This window comes from Siphateles boraxobius, unplaced genomic scaffold (assembly GCF_051911475.1).
Source record: "Siphateles boraxobius isolate OS27281-9 unplaced genomic scaffold, OSU_SipBor_1 6, whole genome shotgun sequence".
Lineage (NCBI taxonomy): Eukaryota > Metazoa > Chordata > Actinopteri > Cypriniformes > Leuciscidae > Siphateles > Siphateles boraxobius.
The window spans coordinates 16,741,056-16,762,302 of NW_027509186.1; the positions used below are offsets into that span (position 1 = coordinate 16,741,056).

The 21,247-nt window shown below is 46.1% G+C and overlaps 1 protein-coding gene across 1 annotated transcript in view; it reads left to right on the plus strand.

The window, feature by feature from the left end:
* Positions 1-736: 736 nt before the first annotated feature.
* fcgbp (Fc gamma binding protein) overlaps positions 737-21,247 on the plus strand; it is a 32,640-nt gene continuing 12,129 nt past the window's right edge. The window contains exons 1-16 of the mRNA XM_077207885.1: positions 737-875; positions 1,031-1,085; positions 1,387-2,622; positions 2,874-3,211; positions 9,865-10,429; positions 10,510-10,925; positions 11,543-11,722; positions 11,833-12,403; positions 12,760-13,025; positions 13,463-13,795; positions 13,952-14,534; positions 15,179-15,378; positions 15,495-15,636; positions 15,822-16,150; positions 18,473-19,049; positions 20,411-21,009. Coding sequence (XP_077064000.1) covers positions 870-875; positions 1,031-1,085; positions 1,387-2,622; positions 2,874-3,211; positions 9,865-10,429; positions 10,510-10,925; positions 11,543-11,722; positions 11,833-12,403; positions 12,760-13,025; positions 13,463-13,795; positions 13,952-14,534; positions 15,179-15,378; positions 15,495-15,636; positions 15,822-16,150; positions 18,473-19,049; positions 20,411-21,009 — 6,396 coding nt within the window. The 5' untranslated portion in view covers positions 737-869. The remainder of the gene's footprint in view (positions 876-1,030; positions 1,086-1,386; positions 2,623-2,873; positions 3,212-9,864; positions 10,430-10,509; positions 10,926-11,542; positions 11,723-11,832; positions 12,404-12,759; positions 13,026-13,462; positions 13,796-13,951; positions 14,535-15,178; positions 15,379-15,494; positions 15,637-15,821; positions 16,151-18,472; positions 19,050-20,410; positions 21,010-21,247) is intronic.

Consider the following 21,247-nt stretch of genomic DNA (forward strand, 5'->3'; position numbering starts at 1 on the left):
TTTGTGAGGTTGCAGGCCTTTCTGAAGCTCAAAACCCATGTGGATTGTCTTTTCCCAGACTTTGTGACAGTGTGTAATAACCTATGACATGGATAGTCTAACTTTTAGGGTCTTTTTGGAAAAGATATTAGATTGCAACTTCCCCTTTAAACTTTCCCATCTGTTTTATAAGTAAAAGCTAAAACTTTATGCTTGTTCATTTTTTTCATTAACCATATTTTAATCCGCTCATCTAGACTTGTTTGCAGGCTATGGTAGAAACAGTTTTTTATTCATAAAACCTTTCAGTCAATAATTGTTAGAAATGATTCGTGGTAATGCTGTACATATCATTTGGGTCCTTCAGGAATATCATAGTCTTGAGACAGATTGCTGTAGACAGTGTGTTTTTATTCTGAGCTGGAGAATCGGAACCATAGTCTCTTATGCTTATGAAAACTCAAACCCACCATCATTTACCATCACAAGTTCACAATGTTTCAGGATTCAATAGCGCTTTGTTTGTGTGGCGTGAAAAAGCATTCTCAATTTTTTTTGCAGACTTTTATTTTATTTTATTTATTTCACTGCAACATGAGTATTTCAATTTACACATTGTTTGTATGACTATTTACATATTTTTTGTGGTAGAAGTCAAACATAGATTGTTTTAAATGTTTGTAAAGGTTGTATCTTTGTTGTATGCGGAAATTATATCGCTGTTATTTAATGCTATCCATTCATGTCCTGGGGGAAGAAATGGATCCTGTTAAAATGGGTCACGTCCCCGGTTCCAGGATCTAATCTCTGATTGGTTTTGAGATTGGGATAATATAAGTATTTAAAAGGCTGAATACTGTATTAGATCGACTGTATATTTCTTGATACCCATGAAGGTAAGCTGCATTATAGAGTTATTTTCATGTGGACCCATGCGTATATACATCATAATTGTGGATGATACTTATTGTGTATGCTGCAATTAAAAAAATAAATAATGCATGTTGAAATTTTCTGCTTCTTTATCAATTTGACTACTATTTATTTACAGCTAATCATGGGAGCAAAACTTTTACTGGTTTGTTTTGCGATATTTCTCTTTTGGGGTAAGGCTCTATCTTTTCTTTGGATTATTATTTTATTACATATAAAAAAATTGTATATGATAATACCTGTTATGTAAACACATTTCTTGATTTATGAATTAATTAAAATACATTTTAATTAATCATTTAAATTTAAATATTTGATTATATATTATTATAACAATTTTTGGAAACTTTTTGAAAGTTTTGTTAAATTCACTTATTTAATACGATTGTCTTCTAAACATCTGCTTTCAACGTTGTTGTTTTTTTTTGTGTGTGGAATTAATTCTCTCAGTCTTTCTCTCTTGACCTCTTAAAGATGGCTGCCAGACTCGATCTGCAGGAAAAGAATTTGCCACCGCATTTATGCAAAACTATGTACCCCCTTTTGATGTGCCGCTCTTTCAGCTTTATATCACCTCCGTGAGTTCTAATTGCCTGGTGAAGGTCAACGTGCCTGGTCTTCGTTTCACCCAGGAGATGCAACTGACTGCAGGTCAGGGCATCACTGTGAGCCTCCCTAAAGAAGTCGAACTGTCTGGCACCAAGAGGTCCCGCAATACTGCCCTCATTCAGGCAACCGATGACATTACGGTTTCCTCACTAAACTCAAAACAATACACGGCAGATACGTCCCTGGTCTACCCTATGAGTGAATGGGGCACTGAATATTTTGTGTTCACCCCTACTAATTCCCCTCCATCCATGATGAAGGAGTTTGTGCTTGTCAACGGTAAAGAGCAGAACACGGTGGAAGTGTTCCTTCGAGCGGCGGTCCGGTTTGAGGGCCGCTTGTATGGAGTCGGCAGTAAACTAGTTTTGGTGATGGACCCTTTCGAAAATGCACAAATTCAAAGCCAAGGAGACTTGACAGGAACCCGCGTATCCTCGCAACTTCTCATCGCCGTGTACTCGGGCCACATGTGCACGTGGCGCTTTTCTAAGTGCAATCACGTTTATGAGCAACTCCTGCCGGTGCTAAGGTGGGGAACTCAATTCCTGGTGGCTCCGTTTAGCATCCAGAGTCAGTTTGACAGCGTCTATATCCAGGCATCGCAGTCAACGAATGTAACTGTTCAATTTGGCCATACTATATTAAATGATATACTTCAGCGTGGTATGATCATAGAATACAAAATCAAGTTTCCAGATGGTCTTAACATCATTGCTGACAGCGGAATCCAGGTGTTTTTTCTGTTTAATGGTGTGCGAACATCCTATAATGTGATGTACGACCCGTTTCTTGTAAATATTTTGCCCAACAACCATTTCGGTTCTTCGTACGCACTTGATGGGATAGCTGGCTTTGACAACCGAGCTCTGTTGATTGTGCCAACAAATGAACAAGCAGGGATTCTTTTTGATAGCTTGCCTTTACCTGGAAAAAGTCAGTGGAGGGTCATCAAAAACAGCCAGTACTCCTGGACTGAGCTGGTTTATCAACCTGGGGCAGGTGGGCACAAAGTAACCCATGCAAGTGCTTCTTTTGGGGTCTATAGTGTGGGAATCGAGCAAGTGAATGGATATGGAGCTCCAGCCCCATGCATTGATCCAGGTATGTCACAATTAAACACATTCCTCCTTTTGTTTAAAAAAGCTTTTACGTTTGTGTTTAATGCAGTATAGCCAGTCTTAAAGGGATAGTTCACCCAAAAATGAAATTTATGTCATTATAGTCCAACAATGCATTTTTAATAGCTAACACAGCTGTCTTAATTGCTTTATTAAAACCATAGTAATCTCCTAATTGCCTCACTTTACTACTTCAGCATCATGAGTATGTTCTGTTTTCTCCCTTTGTTGTAGTTGTGCCTCGCTCTTGCTTTAGCATCGGCTGTAGCCAGGATGAGGAGTGCCAGATGATGGGTTCCTTGCCCAGCTGTGTGAAGAAACCAGTTGGAATGTGTTGGGCTATGGGCGACCCTCACTACAGCACATTTGACCAGCGTTATTTTGACTTTATGGGCACTTGCACTTATGTTGTCACCCGGAACTGTCAGAAAAATGACAGTCTTCCAGCTTTCGAAGTCTTGGCTAAAAATGAAAACCGCGGCGACATAAGAGTCTCCTATGTGGCACTTGTAATTGTGAATATCGGCGGAATCACCATCAGCGTTGAAGGTTCCGAACGTGGAAAAGTCAGGGTAAACATTTTTATTTTTAATTATTGCATGTTTTTAGTACTAAAACTGGAACTGCAATATTGACAGTATTGTCTCATGTGAGAATAATAGCTTAGACCTCATAACGTCTACGGTTACGTATGTAACCCTCGTTCCCTGAGTAGGGAACGGAGACGTTACGTCGGATGACGATGAATGGGGTTTCGCTTAGAAAGCCTATCAACTTCGAGTATTACAAAACGAGCCAATGGCAAGGAAATGCCATGGGTCTGCGGAATTTGCATGGCGTAACTCCGCCCCACCTCGTGGGTATAAAAGGAGGAAGCCGGCAGCAAGCAGATATGTTTCTTCGCTGAGGAGCCAAGACTGAGCTCAGGCGATCCCCGCGGTACAGCGGAAAGTGGCAGGCAGACGTAACGTCTCCGTTCCCTACTCAGGGAACGAGGGTTACATACGTAACCGTAGACGTTCCCTTTCGTTGTCACTCCGAGTTACGTCGGATGACGACGAATGGGGTTACCAGTCTAATCACGCCACCTTCTCAGCTGTCTTCCAGTGCCCTGCGTAAATCGAGATCCCTGTCAGCCTGGACAAAGGACTCCATATAACACAGGAATACCAAGGTACACTGGGAAGCATATCCCAAGCTTAGGGGAAGTATGCAATTAATGCCAGCCCGGAGGGGGGGGGACTTAGAGAATACACATATGACCCGAAGGAAGCATATGGAAAACACTGGGGTGTCCAGCCGCAGGTGAAATATTTCAACCCCAGGGGTGGCAAGGTGGCTTGCCAAGGGAAAGACACACGCTCAGAGAGGCTTACAGTGGAAATACACATGTGGGGGTCGCTCAGAGGAGGGACCATGCACACGGGAGGCACCTAGCCGACGCACAGGCAATAGACACTGGCGCCGACGTCAGGAGTGCTGGAGGAGCTCAGGGCTTTCGGAGAAGCTCACCTGAGGAAAATATCGCACGTATCCAGTCCGTGGAGTGGAATGGCGAGCAAGCGAAGACACCTGAGCGGGTCCGGTACTAGCTGGTTGAAGCGAGTACACGAGAGGACACAGGCTCCACTCGGAGATTATAGAATCTGGCGAATGTGTTAGGTGTCGCCCAGCCTGCAGCTCTGCAGATGTCTGTTAGCGAGGCGCCATGCGCTAGAGCCCAAGAGGACGCCACACTCCGGGTGGAGTGGGCAGTCACACCAAGGGGGCACGGTCGACCTTGCTGCTGGTAAGCCAAAGCAATGGTGTCCACTATCCAGTGAGACAACCTTTGCTTGGAGAGAGCCTTTCCCTTCAGCTTCCCACCATAACAGACAAAGAGCTGGTCTGAGGTCCTGAAACACCGCGTTCTGTCTACATAGGCGCGGAGAGCGCGTACTGCACAGAGCAGTGCCAAGGCTGGGTCTGCCTCCTCCGAGGGCAGCGCTTGCAGGTTCACCAGCTGGTCCCAAAAGGGAGTGGTAGGAACCTTGGGCACATATCCAGGCCGGGGTCTCAGGATCACGTGAGAGGAAGCCGGCCCAAATTCCAGGCACGCTTCGTCAACGGAGAATGCGTGCAGGTCCCCAACCCTCTTGATGGAGGCCAGTGCAACCAGGAGCGCTGTCTTCATAGACAGGAACTTAAGCTCGACTGATTGCAGGGGCTCAAAGGGAGCACTCTTCAGGGCAGTTAGAACCACTGAGAGGTCCCAAGAGGGAACGAGAGGAGGACGAGGAGGATTTAGTCTCCTCGCTCCTCTCAGGAACCTGATGACCAGGTCGTGCTTCCCCACCGACTTACCTTCGATGAGGTCATGATGTGCGGCAATGGCGGCAACATAGACCTTCAGGGTGGAGGGAGACAGCCTTCGCTCCAGCCCCTGTTGAAGGAAGGAAAGCAAAACACTGATCGAGCATCTCCGGGGGTCTTCTCGGTGAGAAGAACACCAGTTGACGAAGAGGTTCCACTTCAACGCATAGACGTGTCTCGTGGACGACGCTCTAGCGGAAGTGATGGTAGCCACCACCGCTGGTGGTAGGGTACTCAAACCTGCCTCGTCCCATCCAGGAGCCACACGTGGAGGTTCCAAAGATCGGGACGAGGGTGCCATAGGGTGCCCTGTCACTGAGAAAGAAGGTTCTTCCTCAGAGGGATCGGCCAGGGAGGTGCTGTCGCGAGGAGTACTAGTTCGGGGAACCAGGTCCGGTTGGGCCAGTAAGGGGCAACCAGAATGACCTGCTCCTCGTCCTCCCTGACCCTGCGCAAAGTGTGCGCAAGAAGGCTCACTGGGGGAAACGCATACTTGCGGCCCTGCGGCCAGCTGTGCGCCAGAGCATCCGTGCCGAGCGTGCCCTCGGTCAGGGAATAGAACTGGGCGCAATGGGTCGAGTCGTGAGAGGCAAACAGATCTATCTGCGCGTCCCCGAACTGGTCCCAAATCAGCTGAACCGACTGGGGATGGAGTCGCCATTCTCCAGGGAGGGGCTGAAGCCGTGAGAGCTCGTCGGCTGCACAGTTCAGCGCTCCGGGAATGAAGATGGCTCGAAGCGACCTCAGATGCTTCTGACTCCATAGGAGGAGGTGGCGAGCGAGTTGTGACATACGGCGGGAGCGTAGACCACCTTGATGGTTGATGTACGCTACAGTGGCGGTATTGTCTGAACGGACTAGTACGTGTTGACCCCTGAGCAACGCCCGGAAGCGGTGCAGGGCAAGGCGTACTGCCAACAACTCGAGGCAATTGACATGCCACAGCCGCTGGGGTCCTGTCCAGGAGCCCGCAGCAGCATGTCCATTGCACATGGCGCCCCAGCCCGTGGTGGAGGCATCTGTTGAGACAACAACATGCCGGGAAGCTCGTGCCAGGGGGACACCGGCCCTGAGAAAACCGAGGTTCGCCCACGGGGTGAAGAACTGACGGCAGGTCGGAGTAACTGGTACTCGGAACGTGCCGTGTTGCCATGCCCACCTCGGGACTCGGTCGCGAAGCCAAAGCTGAAGCGGTCTCATATGAAGCAATCCGAGCGGCGTGACCGCGGCTGCAGATGCCATATGCCCCAGGAGCCTCTGAAAAAGTTTCAGTGGAACCGCACTCTTGCCCTCGAATTGTCTTAGGCAAGTCAGCAGTGACTGCGCGCGCTCGCTCGTAAGCTGCGCGGACATGGCGACCGAGTCGATGTCCATACCGAGAAAAGAGATCCTCTGCACGGGGCAAAGTTTGCTCTTCTCCCAGTTGACCCGAAGGCCCAGACGGGCTAGGTGCCGAAGCACTAGGTCCCTGTGTTCGCAAACCTGATCTCGAGAGTGAGCTAGGATCAGCCAGTCGTCGATATAACTCAGGATGCGAACCCCTTGTTCTCGAAGGGGAACAAGGGCCGCCTCGACGACCTTCGTGAAGATGCGAGGAGACAGGGCTAGCCCGAAAGGGAGAACCGCGTACTGGTATGCCTGCCCCTCGAAAGCAAACCGGAGGAACGGTCTGTGTTTGAACCAATCCTGGGGCCGTATGCATTCGAAAACGCGTTTGGCGGTGAGCATCTTGAACGGCATCCGGTGAAGGGAGCGGTTCAGCACGCGCAAGTCCAGGATTGGCCGTAACCCACCGGTTTTCTTGGGGACAATGAAGTAGGGGCTGTAGAAGCCGGACCTCATCTCGGCTGGAGGGACAGTCTCGATTGCACCCTTCGCCAGCAGGGTGGCAATCTCTGCTCTCATGATAGGGGCATTGCCACCGACCAAAGTGGAGCGGACTCCCCTGAAGCGGGGAGGAGACCGTGCGAACTGAATCGCATAGCCGAGCCTGACGGTACGCGCGATCCAGTGGGACAGACGGGGAAGCTCTAGCCAGGCTCCCAGGAACTGAACCAACGGGATCATGCGAGCCACAGGCGTCCCCCCGGAGGGGCAGCGAAGCGGAGTAACTGGCCCAGATGTGGACGGCATAGCGGCCCGGAGAGGGGGCACAGTTAGCAACCGCACCCTGGCAGAGGGGGCCAGGGGAGGACCAGGCTGGTCGTCCCGCGGGGGCCTGCTCTGCCAGGGGTCTGGCGACAGAGGGGGACAGGGGCGAAGCGGTCCGTGGACGGCACGCCGTGTCAACCGCCTCTGGGACAGAGGGGGGCGAGGAGAGCACGGCTTGTGGGCGGCGCTCTGTGTCGCCCGAGAACTCTGTGAGCTCAGGGAAGAGGGGATTGTTTCTGACTTTAACCACATTAGGGTGCTGCCCACCCGTGGGTGAGCAGTGGGGAGTGGAGAACAAAAGATTCTCCCCCGGCCCTCCACCGGGGGAAGGAGTGGTCCTGCTACCACCTCCTGCGAAACAACCATCATCCCTGAGCAGCCCGTCTCAGGAGCGCCGCTTGGCCCGGCGTTTAGCGGGGGGCGGGGCAGGAGAGGGCTGTGGCGCCCTCTTACGGCTTCCTCCGCGACCGGCCCTGGGTGGAGGCTGCTGCGTGGTCCGGGCGGGAGGGGCGGGAGCCGCAGGAGGGCGCCCTCGGCGGGAAACAGGTCAAGGCGTCTGCCCGGCCGGCAAGGTGGAGGCAGCAGCGGACCGGCGGGGCAGAATGTGTCTGATGGCCTCGGTCTGTTTCTGGGCAGTTGAAAACTGTTGGGCAAAGTCTTCAACTGCACCGCTGAAGAGGCCGGCCTGGGACAAGGGGGCGTTAAGCAGACGGGTCCGCTCAGCGTCCCGCATGTCAGCCAGGTTCAGCCACAGATGTCGCTCCTGGACCACAGCTGTGGACATCACCAAACCCAGGGAGCGCACGGTAACCTTCGTCGCCCGGAGAGCAAGGTCGGTCGCGGCGCGCAGCTCATCAAAGAGCCCTGGGTTTGTCCTACCCTCGTGCATGTCTCTGAGCATCTGGGCCTGGTAGACCTGCAGAGTGGCCATAGCATGCAGTGAAGCAGCCGCCTGTCCCGCCGCTCTGTAAGACTTCGCCACCAGGGTCGACGAAAATCTACAGGCTTTGGATGGGTGCTTAGGCTCGCCCCGAGAAGAAGCACTCTGAGGACATAGTTGCATGGCAACAGAGCGTTCAACCGGGGGAAGCCCAGTGTACCCACGGGCAGCTGCCTCATCGAGGGGAGGAAAGGCGGATGAGACCAGCGAGCGGTCCCGAGAAGACAGGGGGGTCTTCCAGGACTTCGAGATCTCATCATGCACATCCGGGAAGAAAGGTATTGGGGTTTGCCGAGGACGAGGGTCGGCGGCCTTACCCAAAAACCAATCGTCCAGCCGCGAGCGCTCAGGACAGGGTGGAGGCCTCCACTCAAGTCCGATGCTCGCGGCTGCCCGGGAAAGCATGGCCGTCATCTCCGGATCAGACTCGAGCACAGCCGTATGCACACCGGAAGGTGGCAGCTGTGACGAGCCCTCACTTCCAGAAGAGTCAAACCCGCCTAGTGATGCTGCAACAGACATGGCATCTTCCTCTGTAGCTTCAACTGAAGCACGCGGGCCACCAGAGGGTAGACCCGCGGGAATCAGCAGTTCACTAGCGGGCACCGTCATTGAAGAGGGGGGCTGGGGTCGCGGACACATAGTCGGCGCCTTGTTCCAGACCGTAACCCTCAGGTCACCCTGGCCACCAGCCGCAGGACGGGGGGTGGATGAGGGGACTCTCACTCTTGCGAGTTCACGGAGTCTCGACCGTAATGACGCGATGGTCATGTTCCCACAGAGAGAACATGAGTCATCCACGAGCGCTGCTCTAGCATGATCAATGCCCAAACATACTATGCAACGCTCGTGCCCATCAGAGTCCGATACCAATCTGCCGCAACCAGAAGTACACGGGCGAGACATCTTTAAAAAGACGTGCCACGTGTAAGCTCTTTTAGTGAGAGAAAACTCAAGTGTTGAAGCACCCGGGGAGAAACGCAGCGACTGGCAGACCACTGCAACAGATCAGCAGGAAGCACGCTCTCGCCGTAGATCGCCGTCACACCAACACTCGAGGTACTCGTTTGTAAAGCTGACAATTCAGAGATGGCTTGTGGAGAGAAGAATACAATTGGCTCCGAAGCGAAAACATATCTGCTTGCTGCCGGCTTCCTCCTTTTATACCCACGAGGTGGGGCGGAGTTACGCCATGCAAATTCCGCAGACCCATGGCATTTCCTTGCCATTGGCTCGTTTTGTAATACTCGAAGTTGATAGGCTTTCTAAGCGAAACCCCATTCGTCGTCATCCGACGTAACTCGGAGTGACAACGAAAGGGAACTATTAAGCCATTCATTTAAAAAAATGATCAGTATTTTGTCATATTTTTATAAATGTATCTAAACATCCTTATAATGATCAGTTTACTCAGTAAGCAAAATTGCAAAAGAGATTAAGGGATTAAGCATACATCTTAAAACAAATAGTGAAGTTTATGCTTAAAGCCAAAAACAAGTTTTATTATTATTATAAAATATAATAATGTTATAATATTAGAGTATATCCATGTGCAATGACTTTTCAAACCAGAAAAAATTTTACACTTAAACACTGAAATATTCTATAAAAATTAAGTACATTTTGATTTCATGGAGACTTTAAATACTGATAAAAGCCTAAACCATATTTTGAGAGAAAATGCTTACAATCTAGAGCTTTTCTATCGTAAAACAAGACAAAAAATACAGACTGATAATTTTTTGCAGTTTAATATACAATAATTTGTTTTTATTTGTACAGATTGACCAAAGTGTGTGGAGCCTTCCTGTCATTCTTGATGATGTTGGAGTATCCATGTTCCAGTCCGGCAGCTTCATCACCATCCTTTTTTCTTTTGGGCTGAATGTGCAGTATGACTATAATCACTATCTTGTGGTATCCATGCCCACTGCCTTCATGAACAAAGTCTGTGGCCTCTGTGGCAACTTTAATGGTGATCCCAATGATGATTTCACAATGCCTTCAAACACCCAGGCTGCCAATGCAACAGCGTTTGGCCAGAGTTGGAAAGTTCACAACTTAACATGGGATGAGGGCTGTAGAGATGACAATAGCGGCCATGAGTGTGATGCTCAAGCACTTAAACAATGGCAGGGTGAAAACTACTGTGGACTCTTAATGAAGGGGCCATTCAGTCAGTGTCATTCTGTTATCAATCCTGCTATTTACATTCAGAACTGCTTGTATGACGTCTGTTTGGCAGATGGCCACAGAAACTACTTATGTAATGTCTTGGAGGTCTATTCGAGTGTATGTCAACATTTTGGGATACAACTAACCAACTGGAGAGAAGCAGCCAATTGTTGTGAGTAATAGTATGATAAGCATCTTGACTTGACATTGTTCAGCAAAATTGTGATGTTTTATTTCCGAATGTGTCTTCAGCTTACAGATGCCCTGAAAACAGTCATTATGAATTTTGTGGTAGCGCTTGCCCTTTGACCTGCGGCCTCAGGGCTCATTTGAACTGCACTTTGCCCTGTGCCGAAACATGCACTTGTGACCCTGGTTTTGTTCTGAGTGGATCAAAATGTGTACACTCTGCCCAATGTGGCTGTTCCTACAATGGACGCTACGTTCCCGCTGGGGAGGCTTTCTGGGCGGATGATACTTGCCAGCGGCTTTGTCGTTGCTCCACAGAAAGTGGACGAATAGAATGCCAAGATCGAGGCTGTGGGGCTGGACAGCACTGCCAGCAAGTGAATGGCATTAGGGACTGTTATCCTGCCTCCCAAAGCACCTGTATGGCAGGGGGCAACCCCCACTTCTATACATTTGACAAGAAGTACTTCAACTTCCAGGTTCTATTCTATTGACATAAAACAAACTGTGCAGTTTATTCTACGTTATATATTTTCTGCATTGTGTAACAACTTAAAAGGTTCTTTTAAAACCTCTCTCTTCATGGCTTCTGTAGTGTAGGTATAAATAGTCATCGTGATTTTTCCAAGTAAGACATGTTCCTGTATCAACATATTTTGTTGATCCTGGAACAACATTTCTGTCTGAAAATGTAGTCCTAATCCTATCCTACCCTTAAACCTAACCCTACACAAAACCTTATCACTAAAATCAGAGGGAAATGAAAGGTAACAAATGAAAGGTAGATTTAGAAGCCTAACCCTGGTTGTAACTCTGAACTTTCAAATCTGATTGGTATATTTTAATGTTTTTAAAGGATTAACAAAGAAGTTAATGCAGGAACATGTTGCACTTGGTGAAATATAGTTGTTGTTTTTTCCTCCACATTAACTACAAAAATATATTTTCTTCTGCCTGAATATTTCCTGCATACTCAAAGTGTCGTGGACAGACAACATTAAAAAATAACTTAGCATGTACTGTAGTGTAGGATCAAAATGTCCATATGTTTGGATGAGTACCCTTTAATGCTAGCATTATTATATTCTACCTTCAGGGAAACTGTATATATCAGTTGGTTGGAGTTTGTGTCTCAGATCCTGGACTGGTGTCATTTGATGTCCTGGTGCAAAATGAGTTTCGGGGAAGCAAAGCGGTCACATTCACTAAATTACTGGAGATCAAAGTATATAATGTCAGCATTGTTATTGATAGAGAATACAGCAGTTTTGTTACCGTAAGTTCTAGTTACATGCATTAAACCTTGGGCAAACGATTTTATCTTTCTAAATAGCTTGCTGTTGTCATTTAATGAGAAATTTAAGCAAAATTGGATTTCTCTTTTAGGTCAATGGTGAGCTGTTGAACCTCCCTTTCAGTCTTATTGAAGGTCAGGTTTCAGTTTTCAGAAGTGGCTGGTCTGCTGTCATTCAAACCTCTTTTGGTCTCAGAGTTACGCTTGATTGGAACAGCTTTGCCACCGTCACCGTCCCCAGCACCTACATGGGTGCCGTCTGTGGCCTCTGTGGGAACTACAATGGAAATCCAGAAGATGATCTGACTGTCAGAGGAACAACATTACCTTCCTCAGGACCGGTGGAGTTTGGTGCCAGCTGGCTTGTAGCCGAGATCTCAGACTGTGTCCATGGCTGTACAGACAGTTGTCTAAAGTGTGACCCGGCCAAAAAGAGTCTCTATAAAACGTCTGATTTATGTGGGCTGCTGCGTGACCCACAGGGGCCTTTCAGGGACTGTCAGACCAGGCTGAACCCTGAACCATTTTTTGAGGATTGTGTTCACAATGTCTGTTTGTATAACGAAAGGAGAGATATACTGTGCCAGTCCATAACAGCATATGTATCTGCCTGTCAGGCGATGGGAAAAACCATCAGCCCCTGGAGATCTGCTGAATTCTGTGGTAAGACAAATACTGGTCGATTGTATCTAGATCTTTCTGAGAAACCATATACAGTGTAATATTGTGTTCATATACAAGAGTTTTTGTAAGTCACTACTGTACCAGTTCCATTCATCTCAACAAAAGCCAACAAATATAAAGCAGAGCTCAACAGCAAAATTGTTAAGGATACAAGGGTGTTTTAATACATTCAAGAGAAGGGTTTTAAGTTAATAATCAAATCTGACATGTAATCTAGTCTGAGGGTTTTCAAAGTGATTGGAGCCACAGAAATATCACTATGCTATTATACTATACTATTGTAATGAACCATTTAAAAATATACATTAACCATTCACATGTCTGTGTCTTGTCAGGTGTTCATTGTCCTGTTCACAGCCACTATGAGCTATGTGGATCTGGCTGTGAAGTCACATGTCATAGTTTGGCTCCTCCCACTGGCTGTCGTAGCCGCTGTACGGAGGGCTGTGTGTGTGACCAGGGTTTTGTCAGGAGTGGCGACCACTGCGTCCCCCTCTCTCAGTGTGGCTGTCTCTATAGCAAACGCTACTATTTACTTTACCAACAGTTCTATCCTGGCAATAACTGTGAGGAGGTGTGCACATGTACAGCGGATGGGCATGTAAGTGGACACGTCAAGGATATGTTAAGGAGAATATTCTACAGTTTTGACATTGTAATTGTGATTGTATTTGATTTGTAGGGTTATAAAGGGCTTGTTATCTTAAGAAAGGGTTTAGAGGAGTCATATAATGAGAAATCATATTTGTCCTTGGTCTTGTAATATAATGAGAGTTCAGTCTTCCTCCCTGGTTTATAAAGAGTATTTTTTATATTTAATGCTATATTAAAATACATGGATATTTATAAGACATTTGATGTGGCACAATGTTTTACAGCTTTATCATATCTTGTTAGTTGTCTCTTTAGAGTGAGATGATATGAGGCTGAACCTGCTGCTTTTGAATCTACTGTATGCATTTCAGATCATCAATTAAAGCCATCTCACAAATCTTGCACAATACAAAAGACATGAATGCCCTGTGTTTGTTTCCACAGGTGGTCTGTAATAAGTTATCTTGTGGCCCCTATGAGAAGTGCGAGTTGATGGATGGCGTTCGCAGATGCCAACCAATCGGGAAAGCCATTTGTGAAGCTGTTGGAGACCCACACTATGTGTCATTTGATGGGCAGCGCTTTGATTTCCAGGGCACCTGTACCTACGTCCTGTCCCAATCCTGTGGCCTGGAACAGACCAGCCTGACCCCTTTCTCCGTCCAGGTGGAGAATGAGAGATGGTGGCCCAATAGGATAGTTGCTGTTACCAAGCTAGTGGCCATAACCGTCTACGGCAGCACCCTTGTCGTAAGACAAAACGAGCCCCAGATTTTGGTAAGTGGAGGTTTGTCTGCTTTTGCCGTTCAGATGCTGCTCAATGAAGCTCCCATAATGCCTGGTGATATGTGAATTTGAGGTTCTTAAACATGTGAAACTTTTGTTGAATTGCTGCCAATGTAGTATGACTCTAATACAACACTATTCCCACAGGTCAATGGGGTTTTGACTAATGTGCCGTACAGTTCAAACAGTTTAAATGGCTCCTTGGTCCAGGTGTATTTTGACAGTAGTAACTACATCATCAAGACCGGCTTTGGCCTCCAGGTGACCTATGACCGGGTTTACAGAGTTACTGTTACGGTCCCTGGCAACTACCGTGGAAAAACCTGCGGGCTCTGCGGTAACTTTGACGGAGTCCCTTCCAATGACTTCCGCCTCCCAGATGGCAATATTACACAGGACGTGAATGTATTCGGGAGAGCCTGGAAAGTGTACGTCCCTGGAGTGGTGTGTGGGGACGGATGTGAAAGCGGCACATGTGTGGACTGTGATCCCAGACTGAAAGCCATTTATGAGAAACATCCCTACTGTGGAGTTCTGGTTGACCCCAACGGACCGTTTGCCACCTGTCATGCTGTGCTGAACCCTTCAGCTTATCTGAACGACTGTGTCTTTGATACGTGCGCGTCTGGCGGAAACAGCAAGGTGATTTGCGACAGTGTGGCGAGATACGCTTTTAGTTGCCGTGCAGCCCGAGTCGTTATCCAAAAATGGAGAACAAACTCTTTCTGCCGTAAGTTTGTTCTTCTGGAGATTTTTTTTTTTTTTTTATGATTTCTGATTGAACTAGTTGTTGAAATGAACTAGTTGCTGCTTTTATTCAGCAGACACACTTAATTCACATTCAATAAATTACATGTCAAAATTTATGAAGATAGTCGGCAGTTATTTTAAATTGTAATAATGTTTCACAATTTGACTGTTTATACTGTATTTTTGATCAAATAAATGAAGCCTTGGTAAAAAGCCTTTCTTAAATTTAAGAATAAAAAAAAATCAGGGGCTAGATATGCAGTCACGACATTCTTGCTGAAATGCAATTTTAAAATGTATAAAAAGATTTTAACAAATATACTTTTATATTTTAATATGTAATATAAAATATGGCCAACATATTCCTAGAAAAATACTAAAAATATGAAATATAAAATGCCCCCTTTTTATTTACTTATTTATAAGTATATTATAATTACTTGTCATGTGATGTCTGGGACCCTCTGTTAATCAGTAGATATTGGCATATTGTGGACTTAATTGTAATATTTAGCTGCAACTATTAGTCACAGTCTGAAATTTAAACCAGTGTTTTTTCTGTTTTATCAGAAGTTTATTTTCTCGTCCAATCATGTACTTTCTTTCTAAATCATTGTCTTCCAGCAATGCTGTGTCCAGCTCGCAGTCATTATGAGCTGTGTGCAGACGTCTGCTCTGCTCCCTGTCCTGGGATCACTACAAAAATCCAGTGTCCTCAAACATGCACAGAGGGCTGCGCTTGTGACAATGGTTATCTTTTTGATGGCCAACAGTGTGTTGAACACCAGCAATGCGGCTGCTATGAGCTGGGACGCACGTTTAAGGTGATTACTATTAGTTAATCGTAGTGATGTTGGATATGTGCACAAATTAGCTCTAAGTGCCTATTTGGATTTCCTTCTCTTTCTTGTCTCGCATATGACCGAGTTTGATTTTTCAGGCTGGGGAGGTGGTTTACCTGAACCAGTGTAAGCAGAAGTGTCAATGTGATCCAGGGAAGGGACTTTCCTGTGAGAGAATCAACTGTCCTAACGACACACAGTGTTTACTGAGAGAGGGAGTATGGGCCTGTTATCACCCAGGTCAAGATAAATGTCCTTTTATTCATTGTCTAAGTAATCAGTAAAATATGTTATTTTTGGTTTTGAGTATATTTAACTTATTACCAATATGCAAATTACAGGAAAAATCCAGACAAACAGCATATATAGTGTATTAGTAAATAGCAGATGTTTTGTGTGTTTCTTCTTGCTGTTTCTGCCTACAGATCCATGTCAAGACGTCCTCTGTCGAGAGAAAGAGACCTGCCATTTTGAACGTGGCAAGGCCATGTGTGTGCCCCTGTACAACAGCAGCTGCAGGGCGTGGGGCGATCCGCACTTCCACACATTTGATGGATATGAATATGACTTCCAGGGCACCTGCAAATACGTCTTGTCTAAGACCTGTGGGAATCTGAGCAGACTGGTGCCTTTCTCTGTGACACAGAGCAATGAAAACCGGGGCAACCCTGATGTGTCTTATGTGCGGGAGGTGGAGGTTATTGTATATGGCAACACTCTTACCGTGATGAACCATCAGAATGGACTGATCATGGTAATGCGTCACTTCAGATATTTTAAATATACAATCTTACTAAGTGTCATCTGTGAAAGTATGATTTTAAATTCACAATATGAACAGATCTACTCAGCCTGTTTGTCTTGACAGAAGTGCCTTTTTTTTAGATAAATGAAGATACAAAAAAAATACTGTAGCAATGTTCAGGGAAGAAGGAGGCGGGAACCGGCGAACAATCGAAATAAACTTTATTTAAAATAAAACAAACAAACTAAAATACCGCCAGCAGCCCCTCGCGGACGACTGCTGGCTTACCCAAAATAAAACATAACGGCCAGCAGCCCCTCGCGGACGACTGCTGGCTAAAATAAAACACAAATACAAAAACCAGAACAACTAAAATCAGGCCTGTTCCTCTCTCGATCATCAACGTCGTCGCTCCTCCTTTATGCTTCCGCTCCTCCGTGAGAGATGCGAGACCGGTGTGCTCACAGGTGTTGCTCATTATCAATCGCACCACCGGCCTCGCGCCGTTCTCTCACGTCCCTCGGCCGTCCTGTTCGTCACATACCCCCATCGCCCCTCACAGGCCGGGGGGTACCCACAAGCCTGTGCCTACTCCCCCCCGGCGGCGGCGATCCCTGGGGGGTATGGACCGACAAGCCGAGGGAAATGGAGACGGAAGCATGAGGAGCGACAGATCGAGAGAGGGGAGAGAGGAAAAAAAAAAAAAAAAAAAAAAAAATGGTCCGGTTCCCACAACGCGCTGCCATCTGGTCCCCCACCAGCTGGGCGATCTCCTCCGCGGTGCCTGGCGGTGACGCTGGATGGCCCTCGGTGGACGGCTCGACGCCCCTCCGCCGCCCGGTGGACGGCGACGGCTCCTCGGGTGCCTTGGGCAGACGGTAGGAGTCCCCCGCTCCCTGCACCTCACCTTCTCTGGTGGACGGCAGCAGGCTCCGGCCCACGGCGAGCGGCGGCGACTCCTCCTCTCCCTCCCGGATGGCAGCCGCCCCTCCAATACACAGGCGGCCGGCAGCGAGCTCGACCGTCCAACCGGCAACTCTCTCCAGCGCACCGCCTCGAGCGTCCATGGCCGCGAGTCCCCCGCTCCCTGCTCCTCCCCTTCTGGCGGATGGCAGCAGGCTCCGGCCCACGGCGAGCGGCGGCGACTCGCGCACCATGCTCGATGACACCGCGGATTCCCCACAGCGGCGAGGACTCTCTGACAGCGCGTTCCTCCCTCTTCCCGGGTTCCGGCACCAGTGTAGCAATGTTCAGGGAAGAAGGAGGCGGGAACCGGCGAACAATCGAAATAAACTTTATTTAAAATAAAACAAACAAACTAAAATACCGCCAGCAGCCCCTCGCGGACGACTGCTGGCTTACCCAAAATAAAACATAACGGCCAGCAGCCCCTCGCGGACGACTGCTGGCTAAAATAAAACACAAATACAAAAACCAGAACAACTAAAATCAGGCCTGTTCCTCTCTCGATCATCAACGTCGTCGCTCCTCCTTTATGCTTCCGCTCCTCCGTGAGAGATGCGAGACCGGTGTGCTCACAGGTGTTGCTCATTATCAATCGCACCACCGGCCTCGCGCCGTTCTCTCACGTCCCTCGGCCGTCCTGTTCGTCACAAATACATTTCATGAATGGAGTCATAAAAACAAATAAGCTTTTATCTTAGTATACATTTTTATTGATAATATACTTTTTATATTAAAATTTTAGTATATTCATTTAATATAATATTAACTGAATACAAAAATAAAATGGTTTATCACTTCTATGATCCTGTTAAACAGACCCCAAAACACCCATTGACCGTCAACTATATCCAAACCATGCAATTAATAAATAATGGAAAAAGTTTGGAAATTGTATTAAATATTTTTGAAATATAAAATATGTTTTGAATATGTTTAAATGTATTAAAATATATTTTAGATGTTTATTTTTCCAAGAACATGAAGCTATTTTGTGCATAAGTTAAAAAGAGAATATATAAAGTAATTTGTTTTGAAATTTGGAAGTTTAAACAAAATATTTTTATTATTTGGAAATTATATTTCATTTCAACTATGCTGTTAATACTTGCATTTGTCAAATATATTGATATTGATATTTTTTTCTTGGTGGAACGTAACGGTTTTGTTTAAATATTAGAATAGAATAGAATAGAATAGAATAGAATAGATTTTTTTTGTCAACCAGGTTGGATATTTGTATTTGTCCAACCAAAACACAGAACAACAACTTAAAAAAACAGACAGGCAGAAATAAAACAATATTAAAGTGATAAAACAGTAATTTAAAATCATAATCTCTTTAATGATTCTGATTTCTTCTGTCAGGTGGATGGTTTGGTGTTTAATCTTCCACTTGATCTTCATGGTGGCCGTGTGAGGGTGCGAGAGAGTGGCAATGCTGCGCTTTTGGAAACTGATTTTGGTTTGCGCGTCTCATACGACTGGAACTCAAGGGTTGACCTGCAGCTGCCTAGTAGTTACTATGGAGTTGTGTGTGGCCTGTGTGGAAATTTCAATGGGAAAGCTGGAGATGAGCTGATAAACCCTGCTGGAAACCTTCTGCCAAGTGTGTACCAATGGGCAAAGAGCTGGAGAGCAGAAGACAATGTCACACCTGCATGTCATGATGGCTGTGAGACCGACTGCCCTGTTTGCTCTCCTGACATACGTGCCCTGTATGAAACAGATGCTTTCTGTGGTGTCCTTACTTCTACAGGTCTGCGTGTCTTTGGTGCATGTCATGCTAAAGTGAACCCACAGGCCTTCCAGCAAAGCTGTGTGATTGACCTGTGCTTCAGTAACGGAGACAGAGGAATTCTCTGTCAGGCTCTGGAGACCTACGTCGCTCGGTGTCGTCAAGAGGGCGTCATTATTACAGATTGGAGAGAGAAATTCCATTGCTGTAAGTTAGCCTAAGCACTCATAAGGCACACGTTTGTATACTTAGTCACCATGAAATCAAAATGGACAATTCTTATTTTTCAATGGAATATCACAGTGTTTATTGTAAATGATATATCCGTGCACATCATTATTTTATGTGCATATATTCATTTCCATCTTGTAACAACTTTTCTGATGACGTGTTTGTCGGTGAATAAAAAACAATCCAATTAATTTCCGATGGACAAAAACCAAGACCCGCGCTATTTGTTCAAGAAGCCATTCTACTCAGTCTTTTCTCCCCTATTGTCACGTATATCTATCAAAACTTCCGTTTTATGCCGACTTTAACAACCCTCTACAGTGCAATAAATCTCACACTAGGTGACTAAATGTCTATTGTTAGCCACTGGCTAATACATTTTTAGATTTCACTCTCCTGTGAGGGAATTAAATAGTAAGAATATTTTTAGCACAGATAAGTTTCACTCGTCTACACTTGAACACTTTGATGAGTGTTTGAAATCCAAGCAGCAATCTGATTGGCTAGTGCTCACCTATTACTGTAAATATCAGCAAATCAGTTCAAGCATACACAGTGTAATGTAATTTCATGAGCCGAGCAAACATTGGAGTGTGTTATATTATTTATTATACTAGTACAATCTGTGGTAGTATTATTTAATTACCTAGTTCTGGTATGAAACTCTAGATGGCGAAGGCTGATAAGTCTTTACTCATTTGGTAGCGATCACATTATCTACATGACACAGCTGATTGGTTGCGGTTGCATCATCGTCATCAGCTGCAGTTCAACATTCAAACAAATACCAGGGTGTCACTAGGAGCAGTATGCAGCGTGCTTTCAGAAACCCTCCACCTTCCTTAGCTCCACATGTATAGATCTGCTCCAGGGTTAAATCATGTATGTTACCTGGACAGCAGCATGTCTTACATGCTCACAGCAATGTCTGTGAATTTACTGGCAGTAGCAAGTCTCTGTACTTGCTCTGCAGCAGCATTGCAGATCTATCACGAAAAGACCAAATACATTAACATTGCTATATCCATTACCATGCAAATCTCTATTACCATACCATTCTCCCAAGAGTTGTCATGACATAATTAGTATTGTTGTTATTTTTACAGACATACTGAATTACCAATGATGTGTCAAGCATCACTAACAGCCCATAAGATCTTAAAAAATAAAATAAAAAATGCTTGATTTACTTTTGTTTTATTAAAAGTTTAGTTGTTATGCTTTCAAATCAGTCTTTAAACCAAAAAAAATAGCATTCTAGTGGTGATTCTGTTGTCAAGTTGTGCATAGATGTTAGCTAAACTTTAACCATGAACCTCTTCTTTGCTCTTCAACAGCTAAGAGCTGCCCGCCGAACAGTCATTATGAGGCCTGTGCTTCTCCGTGTCCAGTAACGTGTCCGTACCCAGATCAGCAGCGTTATTGCACTGACACTTGTGTGGAAGCTTGTGTTTGTGACAGCGGTCTTGTCCTCAGTGCTGGCGCTTGTGTGCCCACCAATCAATGTGGCTGTTCTTTCGAAGGCGCCTACTACCAACAAGGCCAAACGTTCTGGGCTGATGATCAATGTCATCGGCTGTGCGAGTGTGACCGTAACTTGAAAGTCGTGGTGTGTCGTGAATCTTCCTGCGGCTCTGGTGAGAGCTGCTCAGTGGTTAATGGAAGACGGATCTGTCAGCCGATGAGCTCTGCTGTATGTGTAGCGTCAGGAGACCCACATTACCACACGTTCGACGGACTCCGTTTTGACTTCCAGGGCACGTGTGTGTATCAGTTGGCGGCCCTGTGCATTGATAATGAGGGTCTTGTACCTTTTAATGTGACCATTCAGAATGAACATCGTTGGAGCAGAGCAGTGAGCTTCACTAAAACTGTCAATGTGTCTGTGAATGGATTCACCATCACAATGACCAGAGAACATCCGTATCGAATACTGGTGAGTACGCAATATAGACTTACACACATCAAATTAGACAAAGATGAGTTTTGTCAGTAGTATTTTATACAAATTGTATACAATTATTTGTTTAGCATTTTTATAAAATATAAAAGGGCAATTATTGAATTTCTCCAATGTGAAAAATCATTAAAATGTCTGTATAAACAACAAGTATGTGTTTTATAGATTTATTAATGATTTATTTAATTGAATTAATTTGTTATAATTATTAATA